Source organism: Pyrgilauda ruficollis, unplaced genomic scaffold, assembly GCF_017590135.1.
Source record: "Pyrgilauda ruficollis isolate IOZ18807 unplaced genomic scaffold, ASM1759013v1 scaffold134, whole genome shotgun sequence".
Classification (NCBI taxonomy): Eukaryota; Metazoa; Chordata; class Aves; order Passeriformes; family Passeridae; genus Pyrgilauda; species Pyrgilauda ruficollis.
In genome coordinates this window covers 464917-477717 of record NW_024511877.1, presented here as the reverse complement: position 1 = coordinate 477717, position 12801 = coordinate 464917, and the positions used below count along the sequence as shown (strand labels likewise).

The window sequence follows — 12801 nt, the reverse complement described above, 5'->3', positions numbered from 1 at the left end:
AAGAGCAAAAGCAAAGCAATGGAAAATTCTTTACCTTTGTTTTAGCATTGACATTTGCTCCGTGCTTGAGGAGAAAATTCACCATTTTGATGTTTCCATAGTGACAGGCCACAATTAAAGGTGTATAACCAAGCTACAGGAGGAGAACAAAGAAGTAAAACTGCAAGCTCAGTGGAACATTCCTCGGACAAGGGTAGCACCCTTTGGCAAGCTGGAAACAGCAGCCACTCACAAGGTGATTTACCTTTGTCTGAGCATCCTGGTTCGCACCATGTTTGGTGAGTATCTCGGCTACATTCACTTTATCCTCTTGAGCTGCAAGGTGTAAGGATGTCAGTCCAGCCTGGAGAGGGAATATAACAAGTAAGTAGACAGATAAAAGTGAGAATAAAATCTGACTTTACATAAGCAAAAAATCTAGACTTCTCCACTTCCTCATCTTTAAAACATGATCAGACCCTAACTATAGCTTCTGAGTATGGGTGGTGTTTTAAAACAAAGTACAGTCGATGTTGCTCCTGTTCCAGCTGACAAAGAGCTCCAAACCAATTACCTCACCATAACCACAGAGGAAAACTTTAAGACATGAATGCTGAAGATTTGCTACAATAATGCAATTTGGGAAGCTGAGAAGCCCATTAATAAAATGTGCTTCCCACTCCTCAGACAGAAAGGGGAACCTTGACAACTGCAGGCACGAGCCAGATGAAGACATTAACTCCAGAAATAGATGCCATTCAAACAGCAGGGAAAAGGATGCAGCCTCTAACTGACAGCTCACTGTGATAACGTGCAGTGCTTCGCCGTGAACAAGGCACTGCAAAATTTTGTATAAGAAATGAAAATCTCCTTGTTTCTATTAGCAGAATATATTAACTCCACACAAGGAGATACCAGAGCCTTCTATTCTAACTTGTGTGAGCAGAAGCTGCAGGCTTTTCACCTGCATAAATAAGATTTGCATACATCCCTGGATAAACCCAGTGACCCATGAAAATAATGAAAATTTACAGTAATGGTTTGGGTTGGTTTGGTTTTTTTGGTTTTTTTTTTTTTTGATGACCTTGTTTTCTGTAAAAAGCTGATAGGCACAATAATTTAAAAAAATTGGAAAGGTCTTTCATAGAATTTTTCTTAGTCTACTCCAGTAATGCAGCTGTTTTCTTATTTGCCAGAGAATGTAAATGTCTTCACTTACCTCTGAAGGATACAGACATGCAGAAAAGAGCCTTTGCTGGTAAGAGCACGGAATTATTTCAGACTGGAGCTCCCAGGTTTCTGGTACAGGTTGTTAAACCCACCCACTGACACCAAGGTTGCATCTTACTGGATACTCCCACCCATAATACTTTGTTTCCAATCGTGAGTTACCTTTGTTGCCACGTGGATGTTGGATCCTTTCTCCAAAAGCAAAGTCACCATGTCAGTGTGACCTTCCTGGGAGGCCAAATGAAGTGGGGTGACTCCCTGCTTGGTCAAAATGTTGGTCTCAGCCCCGTAGTTCAACAGAGTGGTAGCTATCTGCATCTGGTTTTTCTTGGCAGCGATGTGCAGAGGGGTGTATCCATTCTGACACCAGGCAGGGGAAAAAAGGAAAATAAAGTTACCACATCAGCCAAGTGAGCCTAAGAAGTCAGGCAGCACGGAACAGGATTATTTGATGTTACGCCTGCTATTAGAGAGGGGAGTTCATTAAATTTGCAGGGCCAGACATGTCCCACATGGCCCTGCTGTTGTGTTGCTTTGTCTGTCTGTTATTTTCACCGCCTAAGCCAGAACAAAGCCAGCCCTCACCAGGGTGAGCAGGACTGTTCCACCAACACCTTCAAATTAGTCCAAGTTCAACACCTACATTTCGTTCAGCCTATGTTGCAAATAATCCCTTTTGACTGGTGAGTGACATTGCCCATGATGACTGATGGGTGCACACCCTTCACCACATTATGCTTTTTCAGGGCATGTGAGTAGAGATGCGTTTGCATTTGTAAAGTTGATACATGTGTCGGTCACAGGCTGGAAACAGCAATGGGGTGGAGTGTTTTTGTGATCGAAGTAATCATTTAAGCACAGAAGAACGGCATTTTCTGACAACAAGACAACTTCCTAATTTCTTTATAACATATCCTGAGGGAAAATCCCAGGTGCCAGCACACAGGTCCTGTGGTGGGTGCTTGGTTGGGTTGTCCTGTGGTTGTTTTGTTGTGGTTTTTTTAAGTGGGAGTTTCCCAAACTATCCTGCTTTCCATGCACTGCCATGGAAACCACATTCCCAATACAATCCCTGAGCATTTCCGGAAAGCCTGCAGATCAGCAGCCTTGCACAGGGCAGGACGCTCTCTGGTGTTGCACCCATCTGGTCCCCATTTTCCCCTTTTAGCAGCTTTTGCTTTACACAGCAATAGCACAGCACCACTCCTAACCCTGGAAGGATTAGTGTGCGTGGTCAGAATACATATTTCTAAAGTTATTGCTAATATTACACAACAGTGAGGTGACTTCCAACTGCAACAAAGCTCTGACAGAGCGGGGGCTCCACAGTGTCCCCTCAGAGCTCCCCTCACCTGCACCGTGATACCACAACACCACTCCTAACCCCGGAATAAAATGTATAATGTCATTGCTAACACTGCACAAGAGTGAAGTGACTTCCAGCTGCGACTAAAACTCCGGCGGGACAGAGTCCCCTCAGCGTCAGGGCTCCCCTCAGGGTCAGGGCCTCCCCTCAGCGTCAGGGCCTCCCCTCACCGTCAGGGCCTCCCCTCAGAGCTCCCCTCACCTGCACCGTGATACCACAACACCACTCCTAACCCCGGAATAAAATGTCTAATGTCATTGCTAACACTGCACAAGAGTGAAGTGACTTCCAGCTGCGACTAAAACTCCGGCGGGATTGAGTCCCCTCAGCGTCAGGGCTGCCCTCAGGGTCAGGGCTCCCCTCAGAGCTCCCCTCACCTGCACCGTGATACCACAACGTGATACTCCTAACCCCGGAATAAAATGTCTTATGCCATCACTAACACTGCACAATAGTGAAGTGACTTCCAGCTGCGACTAAAACTCCGGCGGGACAGAGTCCCCTCAGCGTCAGGGCTCCCCTCAGCGTCAGGGCTCCCCTCAGGGCTGCCCTCACCGACGCAGAGACACCACGGCACCAGCGCTAAACCCGAAATTAATTCCCCTTGTGCTCATTCCGCGTCTGCCTGGCCAGAACACACATTTCTTACGCCGCTGCGCAGCAATGAATCGCCTGTCGGCCGCGCCGGGGCCGGCTCCGCCGGGCTCCCCTCATGGCGGGCGGGCGGGCTCACCTTGGCGGTCGCGTGGGGCGAGGCGCCCTTCTCCAGCAGCAGCAGCGCCACCTTCTGGTTGTCGTAGTGCGCCGCCACGTGCAGCGGGGTGAGGCCGTTCTGAAAGGGCGGCGAGGGCGTTAGCGCGTTACGGGACACCGGGAATACCGGGAGGAAATGGGGCGGGGGGCACTCAGGTGAGGTGGGATGGAAGGGTGCGGGGAGCTGCAAGGGACGGAGGGGACGCGGGGCAGGCGGTGGGGATGGACAGCAAGGCCATGGCAGGCAGGTGGCTGTTAGTGGGGAGAAGCAGCGAACCAGGCGAACCACGGTGGCAGCCGCTGGCTTTCATCACCAGGGGATGGTGTGGCTTTGCCCCTGTGTTTATCCATTGGGAATTTAGGCAGCTTGATGGAACCGGTTCTTCCTGAGCCAAAGACACACACCTGCCCTCAGAGCAGCCGTGCACCCTCCTGCCATGGACCCAAACTCAGCAGCAGTCAGCCACCACCCAGGGGAGACATGACCCCAGCAAAGGCACAGCCACCATGCAAAAGAAGCTGCAGCCTTCTTAGGGTGCATATTTCACACAGTTCTTCCTTAAGGAAAGTCTTCAGACTTTTTCTTCCCCAGCAGTACCTTGCCAGCAGAATCAGGACAGGCACGGCGCTGCAGCAGGAGCTTTGCCACTTCCAGGCTCCCATATTTGGCTGCCACATGCAACGGTGTGAATCCCTTCTGAAAAATTCCAGGAGATAAAACACAGCTGTTTGTGTTAAAGGTCACTATGACACCTCTTGTTTAAGAGCTATGTGTTAAGCACTTACTCTTCAACCTCAAAATCGAGAACTGAACCTAGAAAGAGCAGCCTCTCTTGAAAGCATTTTGAGAAGCACGAAATACAAGAAAATACTTTCCCTTTTATTATTCTTCCCTCCTTATGTGCTCTCAGGCTGGCAGACATTTTAGCAGATACAGACTGTACTAGCAACACACACTGCGTGGGGGCAATGAAGGCACTTCTTCAAATTTACACCCCAAACCAGCTGCACCTTTTTTTGTTCCATGACAACAGCTTTACAAGTATTTCCTGCATCAATTGTTGCCAGTAACACAGAAACACCAATTAAATTCATTGAATAAAACCTCCAAACTCCCATTCCCTTCCTCCTAAAGGGTTTGGTGAAAAATTACTTGTACTTGCATTTGTGTATTCATGCAGTCACAAAGTTCTACTGAAGCTAAAAAGAGCCCTTCTCTTTGCCTGTTTTAATTAAAAAATTGTTAAGGAAAGCTCATGGATGTACGACAGTAGGTGGCAGCCTGCACTGCTGCCTGACAGTAACTTTGGGAAGCTGCAATGACCTATTTGCCTGGCACATAAGTCATGTTTAATGTTTATTATCATTATCATTTAGTTCCATTAATCCCACCTCAGAAAGAGTTTATATTGGGTAATCTCAAACATTGTCAGTTCACAAATCACAGGTCTATAAAGACATTATCTAGTGGGCTCCATCCTCTCCTATTCATAATCATAGAATGTTCCTGCAATACTAATTGCCATCAAGCAATATGGGAAATTAGGAAAGTATTTAGTGTATTTTTAGCCATTCTAATGTGATTTAACAGCTGGATAAAAGAAGAACAGCAAGCCCTCCCAGTAATCCATGGATCATAATTTGAAAATTGCTGGTTTAGTCTTTTAAACCCTAGAAGAACGCCTTTGTTCATAAACATGTTTTAAGCTCCAGCTGTAAAACCAAGGGTACTTTTATAAATAGTGAAAATTACGTGATTCTCACTTATCAAATGTTTTAAATTTGGAAAAGATATCTCAGTATATCATTCTCATCACAGCTCTCTACTTTCTTACATATTCATGTCCCTGTTAGTAATCTCTTGGTATCATTTTTGGCAAAAAAGCCCCACTAGTGATTCTGGAGAGCATTTCTTTTATAATCCCAGACAAAATGGCCTGTTGTGTCACATGACATCTCATTTTAGAGCCACTGAAAATAGATCCAGCATTCGATGAGACTGGGCAGATGCTGACTTCTCTGTTTTCGGAACATTCCTTTCAGCTAGCACAGGGCAGAATTATTTTGCTATTTAAGTAAATAACGTATTGAAGAATAAAAGGAGACCTGTTCATAAAAAATGTATCATTGCCATCCCCTTTTTTTGTTTTTGAAATACTGCACAAAAAAAGCTGTGCCTGTAAGGGAAAGGGAGAAACAAGGACATTTTAAACCTGTTGGGACCGTCTGTGCATCAAGATCTACATTTGGCTTCAGCGGCAACCAAACCCAATTTTAGATGACAGCAGAGTAAGTCGAAATTTGATTATCTTGTGATACATTACCCCAGCCTCCTGGATTGTTGCTGATCAAAAACAAGACAACAAAAGACCCAAACCGCTGCAATTTCTCAGGGTGAAAAAGCACACTCCTCACGGAGCAGACCTGCTCCTGTGCTGCTGGCACACGGAGGAGAAGTGCTTATCCTCACCTTGGTGGACATGGAGTGCGAGGCGCCCGCCTCGAGGAGCACGGAGGCCACGTCGAGCTGGCCCTCGCGGGCAGAGATGTGCAGCGGCGTGTAGCCGTTGGTGGTGGCGGCGTCGGGGTGCGCCATGTGCTGCAGCAGCAGCTGCACGATCTCCGTCTTGCCCAGGCGAGAGGCGATGTGCAGCGGGGTCTGTTCTTCCTACAACTCAAATCGAGTGGGTCGTTAGCGCTGTGCAGACACCCTGAGCCCAGCATCCTCCTTGCTCCCCACACAGACCCTTCCTATGCATTTGTCTTGCAGAGTCATAGGAAGTGAAAATACAGAGTGATGGAGGAGAGGAGGGTGGTGAATGATTCCTTCAGCCATGGTTTTAAGAGAAAAAAAAAAAGCCAGTGTAAGCAGAACACCTACCCTGGCTCGGGCATCCACCAGGGCCCCGTTCCTCAGGAGGCAGCGAACCACTTCCACCTGCCCGGCACGTGCTGCCATGTGCAATGCAGTTTCTCCACGCTGCAGGAAAGCAAAAGCATTTCAGTGTCCTAAACTTCCATGAAGAAAGATCTCTGCCAGTGTCAGTCCCACCCATAACAACTGGTGCTGAGACTCTGGCTTCAGCCCCAGGGTGGGGTGTGAGTACGTGTGGCTGTACCTGGAATGCCTTGCTTTGCCAGCTGGCCAACCCCAGACAAACACAGAGAGACAAAAACCACTGAGAGACAGAACAAAAATCCCAGCTTAGGAAAAATTCTGCCAGATAGACTTGCCCTGGTCACATATGTCCCTCAGCTTTCTACGTAACAGGGCATCAGCTCGTGTGCTGCACAGGAGATGAGAGTACACTGAGCTGTCTCTCTCTAGGGATTGCACGGCACAGGAGCCTCAAGATGGAAGGGGATAATTTTCCAGATGGTCCCTTCCTGCACACTGTGTGGAGCTGGCAGCATTAAGAGGCCTTGCAATGCTGAGCACACAGAATGTGTAAAATCTGTACTCAGCAGTGCGGCTCTGTCTCCACGCTGTGGAATCAATCCTGTTTCAAGCCTTTTGTAGCTCACAGAATTTGAGAGATATGAAATATTGGAAAACACTTTCAGATCAGGAATATTCAAAGCATTTATTTTTGCATAGGTTTTCAAAAACACTGAAATGAGGATTCCCTGAGGACAGCATTCCTAGTTTAATTGGGCTCTGTTCTTTGAGTGCAGTGTTCCAAAATGGACTGAAACAGTCTCTGGGCAGCCCACCAGCATCTGGTACATCAGGTCCTGGGACAGCTCTGCAATCAGGAGCTCTACTCATCTGTTGTATCATGAGAACACAGCAGGACCCATCATTTCTTTGTGTTAATTGTTCATACTTCTTCCATCAGAGCTGGAGAATATTCTGTTGTAAGGCCTTTCTCCCCTAGACTGCCACTGTAACTGCAAGTGCCAAAATGAACACCCTACTCAAGACCTTTTCCATCTGAATAGGGAATCATGTCTTCTTGTCCTTGTCTAGATGTAGGGAAAGTAGCTTTAGCTTGCCTGCTAATAGGGATTTTTAATTACAGCAAACCCTCTTCACCAGGAGTTGACTTATCCTGTCATTCTTAAATTAACCTTGTATTACCAGCAGTGATGAGTAGGTATGCAACAACAAAATCCCACAGCCCTAGCTAGAAATCTTAATAATTCCATCTACATACGAAGTTTATTACCTGAAGAATAAGCTGTTTAATATGTGAAAAACACTGTAAAGATCAAATTTTTGCAATGACCCTTTTGTGCTTGAATTAGCAAAGCAATTTAGGTTTTGGAAACAGTAATTCAACAGGGAAACTCAGCTTCCAAGTGAAAGCCAAGACACCTGTGTAGCAGAAATTGTAAAGTGTTAAACTTTGCACACAAATGCCTGGTAGCACAAGATTTTTAACTGCTTCCACAAGGATTTTGTGTCAGTTTTTTTATTATCAACAAAGTTCTTACATAAAGATTGCTTCCATAACAAAGTATGGGAAGTCTATTTTAAGGTTCACATTAACAATTCTGCATGCTAACAATTTCATTGGGTTCCATGTAAGATTTTTCTAGCTAAGAAAAACTAAAGAGTACCAGGATTACTAAATTTTTGTTGTTTTTGCTGCTGGGAACACTTACCTATTACCTTATGTACTGAAAAACGCTGCTTCCCAAGTACAGGTGGTCCCAAGTTGAATATTTGTTTATGTTGACAAATTCAAACAATGTCTTACTAAATACATCTCTAAAAACTATAACGTTATTTTTGTTGGGTTTTTTTTTTCCTCTTTTATTTTATTTTCTTTTTTTTTTTTTTTTTGGTAGCTAGGCTGTTGGTATACAAACACTGATTTCTATGGTAAGTCAGGTTCTGCATTTTGTGTTACTTCCCAAAGGTCACATTTTCCAGATTTAATCACCGGTTCCTGGAATTTCCTGTCTTAAGAGGAGCATCTTGAGTTTCCCAGTTTTGCCTTTTGTTTAATTGTTGGGGTTTTAAGCATTTTATACTCTTTCACTGACAGGAATGACACAATTTCATTGCAGCCAGCGAAGTCATGCAGGCAGAAATTAGATCCATTTGGACTTGCATTTCATCCTTCAGAACAGAAACACAGACTTTGTGGGATTTAGCTTACAGTTAATTTTGGATGGTTTTGGTGAGCTTTGTCTGTTTCTAGGGAAAACTTTTCCTACTCGAGCATTGCTGCAGAGCACACAAAACCAGAGATGGCTTGTGACACATACAGCCATCACTTTCCCCTCCTCACTACAAGTGCTACAATAACTTGCCCTAAAATGCAACAGAGTATGATGAAAATGTGACCTTGGGCTGAGCTACATGGTACCCAGAGACTTCCTGAGGGTCCTGAGCAGAAGGTTCTAGTGAAAGCCATACTCACAATGTTAGTGACATCGGGAGAGGCTCCGTTCTGCAGCAGGAGGAGGACTATGTTCAAGTGGCCCATAAATGCAGCCACGTGTATTGGTGTGAGGCCCGACTGTGAAACAAAGCAAGAACAGTTTTACTCCTCTGCATGGCTGGAGGGATGGGCTTCTTCATTCAAATAAAGCACATGGGAAAGTGAGGCACGACAGGAGAGACAGAAAGAAGGAAGTGAAAAGGGAGAGATAAAGAAGGAATGTTTCTGCAGGACATGAAACTTTTTGCTACCTCTGTTATAGCCTGGATTGAAGCCCCATATTTCACCAGGAGTTCCATGACTTTGATGCGATTTTTCTTGCAGGCAATGTGCAGTGGAGTAAAACCATTCTGTGCAAAAGACAGTGATGTTAGTCAGGAACATGCAGCTACACCTCCCACACAGCTCCATGCTGGCACAACGGGAGCACAAGGGTTAGGCTACCACAAGCAACTCTTCTTTAAGCACAACAGGTTATGAACTACAGACATCTCCCTCTATCTGAGGCACAACAAAGCAGTGCTGCTGCTTTCTTCCCAGGCAGGGGAGAGGAAGGAAAGCTCCACCTCCACACTTCACACACAGAGACACCCGCCCTGTGTGTGCCTGTGCTTCCTGGGGCTGCACACGTGTCTGTGAGGAGCACTCCCTGTGCTTCCCAAGACTGCCTAACACAAGGGAAACCAAAGAAATTACAGTGAACACTTTAGGATCAGTGCCTTTACAAAGCAATTCCTGTACTTCTCTAGGAGAATCAAGGAAGGTTTGGGTTGGAAAAGCCCATCTTGTTCCACCTCCTAAAATGTGCAGGGACACATTCCACTATCCCAGGTTGCTCCAAGCCCCATCCTACCTGTCCTTGGAGATTTCCACAGATGGGGGAGCCACAGTTTCTCTAAGCAAGCTGTGCCAGGGCCTCCCCATCCTCAGAGGGAAGAATTTCTCCCTAATATCTAACCTAAATCTACTCTCTTTCAGTTTGAAGCTACTTAAACTGAGACAGAGAGAGGAACAGAGTGCTTATTGCAGATTCCACCTTAATCTGTCATTTCACTTGAAATCTAAGGATCCGTGTCCATTTATTTTTATACTTATACACTAACCTAAGGTATAATATCTGTGTGTGTACATTCTGATGTACCTTAAACAAAGAACCACCCCTTCAGCTCTGGTATCCTGGTAGCCTGATGACAGTTAATGCAGGTTAAGTGTGTGTCTGAAGCTGAACAAACACATTATTCACCACACGTGAACATTTTAGTGAAAAGCACAAGTAACATCTTTTAGATAATGATGAAAAATTGGTACATTTTCTAATGAAGAGCATCAGTATTGCCAAAAATCAACCAGCACCTAAGCAGTGAAATCTTAGTTTATGGAAAGAGATAATCACGTGACAATTATTCTACAGGCTGCTTCTGTTAAATGAAATGTTAATTACTAGTTCATTTGAAAGTGCTTTAAAGCATACACGCATTAAAAAAGCTGACAACTCACATAGTGCTTGTATCCCCAAAGCATTTTGCAAACATTAACAATTATTTTTTTAAAAGTAGCTGAAAATTAATTATTTGTAATATTTATTCCATCACTGAACTCTGCTGAATATTACTGCTGTTTCTTCAATTTCTAAAGAAATAATCAAAACCATTTGATATTTTACCTCCCACAAAACATCTCTCAGCATATTTCATAGGGAGTTTTACTGTTGCAGAAGTTTCCATGTTTTTCACTGAATTTCACCACCCCAATTGATTTAGTTTTGCTACCTCTATTTAAGTGTGGAACAGTTTGACGGAGGAGAGGAGAAGGCAGAAAAAAAAATGCATCACTAACAGAAATTATGAGCTTCATTTAATATATTAAACACTATCAACAAGCCAAAGGCAACAAGTCCCTGATGGGAGAGAGAGAAAATGAGGGGGGTAGCAGGGAGAGAAAAAGAGTTTGGTGGGAAGAGAGCAGAGAGGCAGCAGCCCGAGGGTGTTCTCCTTCTGTTTCAGATGTTTCACAGGGAGGCATGGAGAGAGGACAACAGAAGATATATTTCTGGTCATGGAAGGAAAGAAAGAAGATGTAGGGGGTATTTGTGAGTAGCTGAGGAAAGTGCAGCTAATCAGAACACTGGCAAGAAAAACAAGCAAGGATAAAAACTGTGTCAAAAAAGATCACTCAAGTGAGCACTGCACTGAGAAAAACAAAGCAAGAAAAGCATAAGAGGAGGAAGCAAAAGGGGCTATGGGATTTGTGGGTATGGAAAGGCCAAGAAAAATGAGGGGGCAGAAGAAAATAGTGTCAGTTCCAAGGAGGTAAAGGACAGGAAGAGCCTGCACAACAAAACAGTGGGTCCTAGTGTGGCAGGAAGCTGGGGAAGGCATCTGAGTGCCCTGCAGTGGGGGTTCTGTAGAGGCCCCCAGTGCAGCTGGCCATGGCAGAACTCTGGCCACACAGCAACATCTCAAGGGTTCACAGACTCCTTCTCATCCTGACAGAGTGCAATTTGTTGGTACATCAACTCCCTGCCAGCTAACAGTTCCTAGCAGAGAAAACTGTAATCTTGTTTGGCTTTGGATACATTAAAGACTCTCAAAATCACTCTCTCTTGTCTTGTGATGTTTTTCTCCTTGTTAGGGGCAATGGTTTGATCAGTGAGTGAAAGGAATCATACCTGGTGTCCTGTAAGCATAAGAACTGTTTTTTGGAAAGAAAAATGGCACCTAATAGAGGAATATGTCATCATTTGATAAATGCAGAAATATTAGCTTTTTCATATGTTTTGCCTATGCCAATTAACTTGCTAATGCAGTTGAAAGCCCAGAAATTGCGTATTGTATCATCCAGTATGGAAAACTGAACCATGAATTCTGTAAAACACCAATGCATACAGCAACATCAGCCAGCACCAGCTCTGATTTTAGGGACTCTGACACTACAGTCACTTGCCTCAGGGTGTATTTCATCACCAGGCCTAAGGACACAAGGCACAGCACTGGTAAGCAGCAGGTGTGACACCCCTAGCTACTGCACCTACTTAAGGCTGTGGAGTTTACTGACAGCTCTCACTTGGTTTCCCTGGTAAGAGCTACCAGCCAGCTTTGTTACACGACCCAGGTGGGACAGGTTTACCAGGGCACGGGCGTTGGGGTTGGCTCTCTTGTCCAGCAGGAGCTTGGTGACACGGTAGTGGCCGCAGTGAGCGGCCACGTGCAGGGCAGTCAGGTAGTCCAGCGTCACGTCGTCCACGGGAGCCTTATGCTGCAGCAGGTGCTTGACACATTCCACGTGGTCCCCTTGGGCTGCCATGTGGAGTGGGGAGAGTCCATTCTGTGGCAGAACAGAACAGCAGCTTCTAGTAATCCCCATTTAGACTGTGGCACATATAAGAAGGACATTTGTTGATGTGAGGCTTTGGCTTTGTTGTGCCACTCAGTGGGCTCTGCTATTATACAAGTACCTTCCCCTCATTAGTTTCACCAAAGAGACAGAATTTGTAGGAAACACATTTATTTTAGATGCATGTTTTCCAGATGTGAGGAAGAACACACTGAAATGATTTTCCAACTCTGAAATAGTCGGTAAAAATAATTAGGAGAAACGGTCCTCGTTATCGTACGTGACGGGTCAGAAAATATGTACCAGGAATTACTCTGAGGAGTGACTGACCCAGCTTTCACATCTCTGTGTACTACAGTCTCAGGAAGCAACACAAGGGAGGTGCTGGCAGTAGCACATCATGTGTTCAGTCTGATACTAGAGAGACAGGCAAGCAAGTGTATGCTTTTCACATTTTTGGAAAGGATTATGTAAGAAAACCTTATTTTGGATCATTCTTCCCATTAATACGTCTCCTTTGGGAGGACAGCTCCATTCCTGTCTTCCTCCTTGTCCTCTCAGCGACACTGAAAGCTGTGTGGAGGGTTACAGAGGTGTTCCATACTCTAACAGGGCCCACACACACCTTGGTCCGTGCGAGCAGTGGGGCACCTCGCTCCAGGAGCAGCTCCACAACTGGGTCGTGGCCACTTCGTGCAGCACAGTGCAGTGGGGTGAGTCCATCCTTCAAATAAAAGCAGAGAAAAC

The 12801-nt window shown here is 45.3% G+C and overlaps 1 protein-coding gene across 28 annotated transcripts in view; it reads right to left on the bottom strand.

Moving 5' to 3' along the window:
- ANK2 (ankyrin 2) overlaps positions 1-12801 on the bottom strand; it is a 274403-nt gene that overhangs the window by 70624 nt on the left and 190978 nt on the right. For 19 of the 28 annotated variants that reach the window (XM_041459280.1, XM_041459285.1, XM_041459291.1 and 16 more), the window contains 11 exons: positions 12680-12778; positions 11848-12045; positions 8973-9071; positions 8701-8799; positions 6210-6308; positions 5799-5996; positions 3927-4025; positions 3309-3407; positions 1372-1569; positions 245-343; positions 35-133 (listed from right to left, as the gene is read on the bottom strand). In XM_041459280.1, coding sequence (XP_041315214.1) covers positions 35-133; positions 245-343; positions 1372-1569; positions 3309-3407; positions 3927-4025; positions 5799-5996; positions 6210-6308; positions 8701-8799; positions 8973-9071; positions 11848-12045; positions 12680-12778 — 1386 coding nt within the window. The remainder of the gene's footprint in view (positions 1-34; positions 134-244; positions 344-1371; positions 1570-3308; positions 3408-3926; positions 4026-5798; positions 5997-6209; positions 6309-8700; positions 8800-8972; positions 9072-11847; positions 12046-12679; positions 12779-12801) is intronic. The other 9 variants (XM_041459300.1, XM_041459294.1, XM_041459297.1 and 6 more) reach the window with 4 other exon arrangements.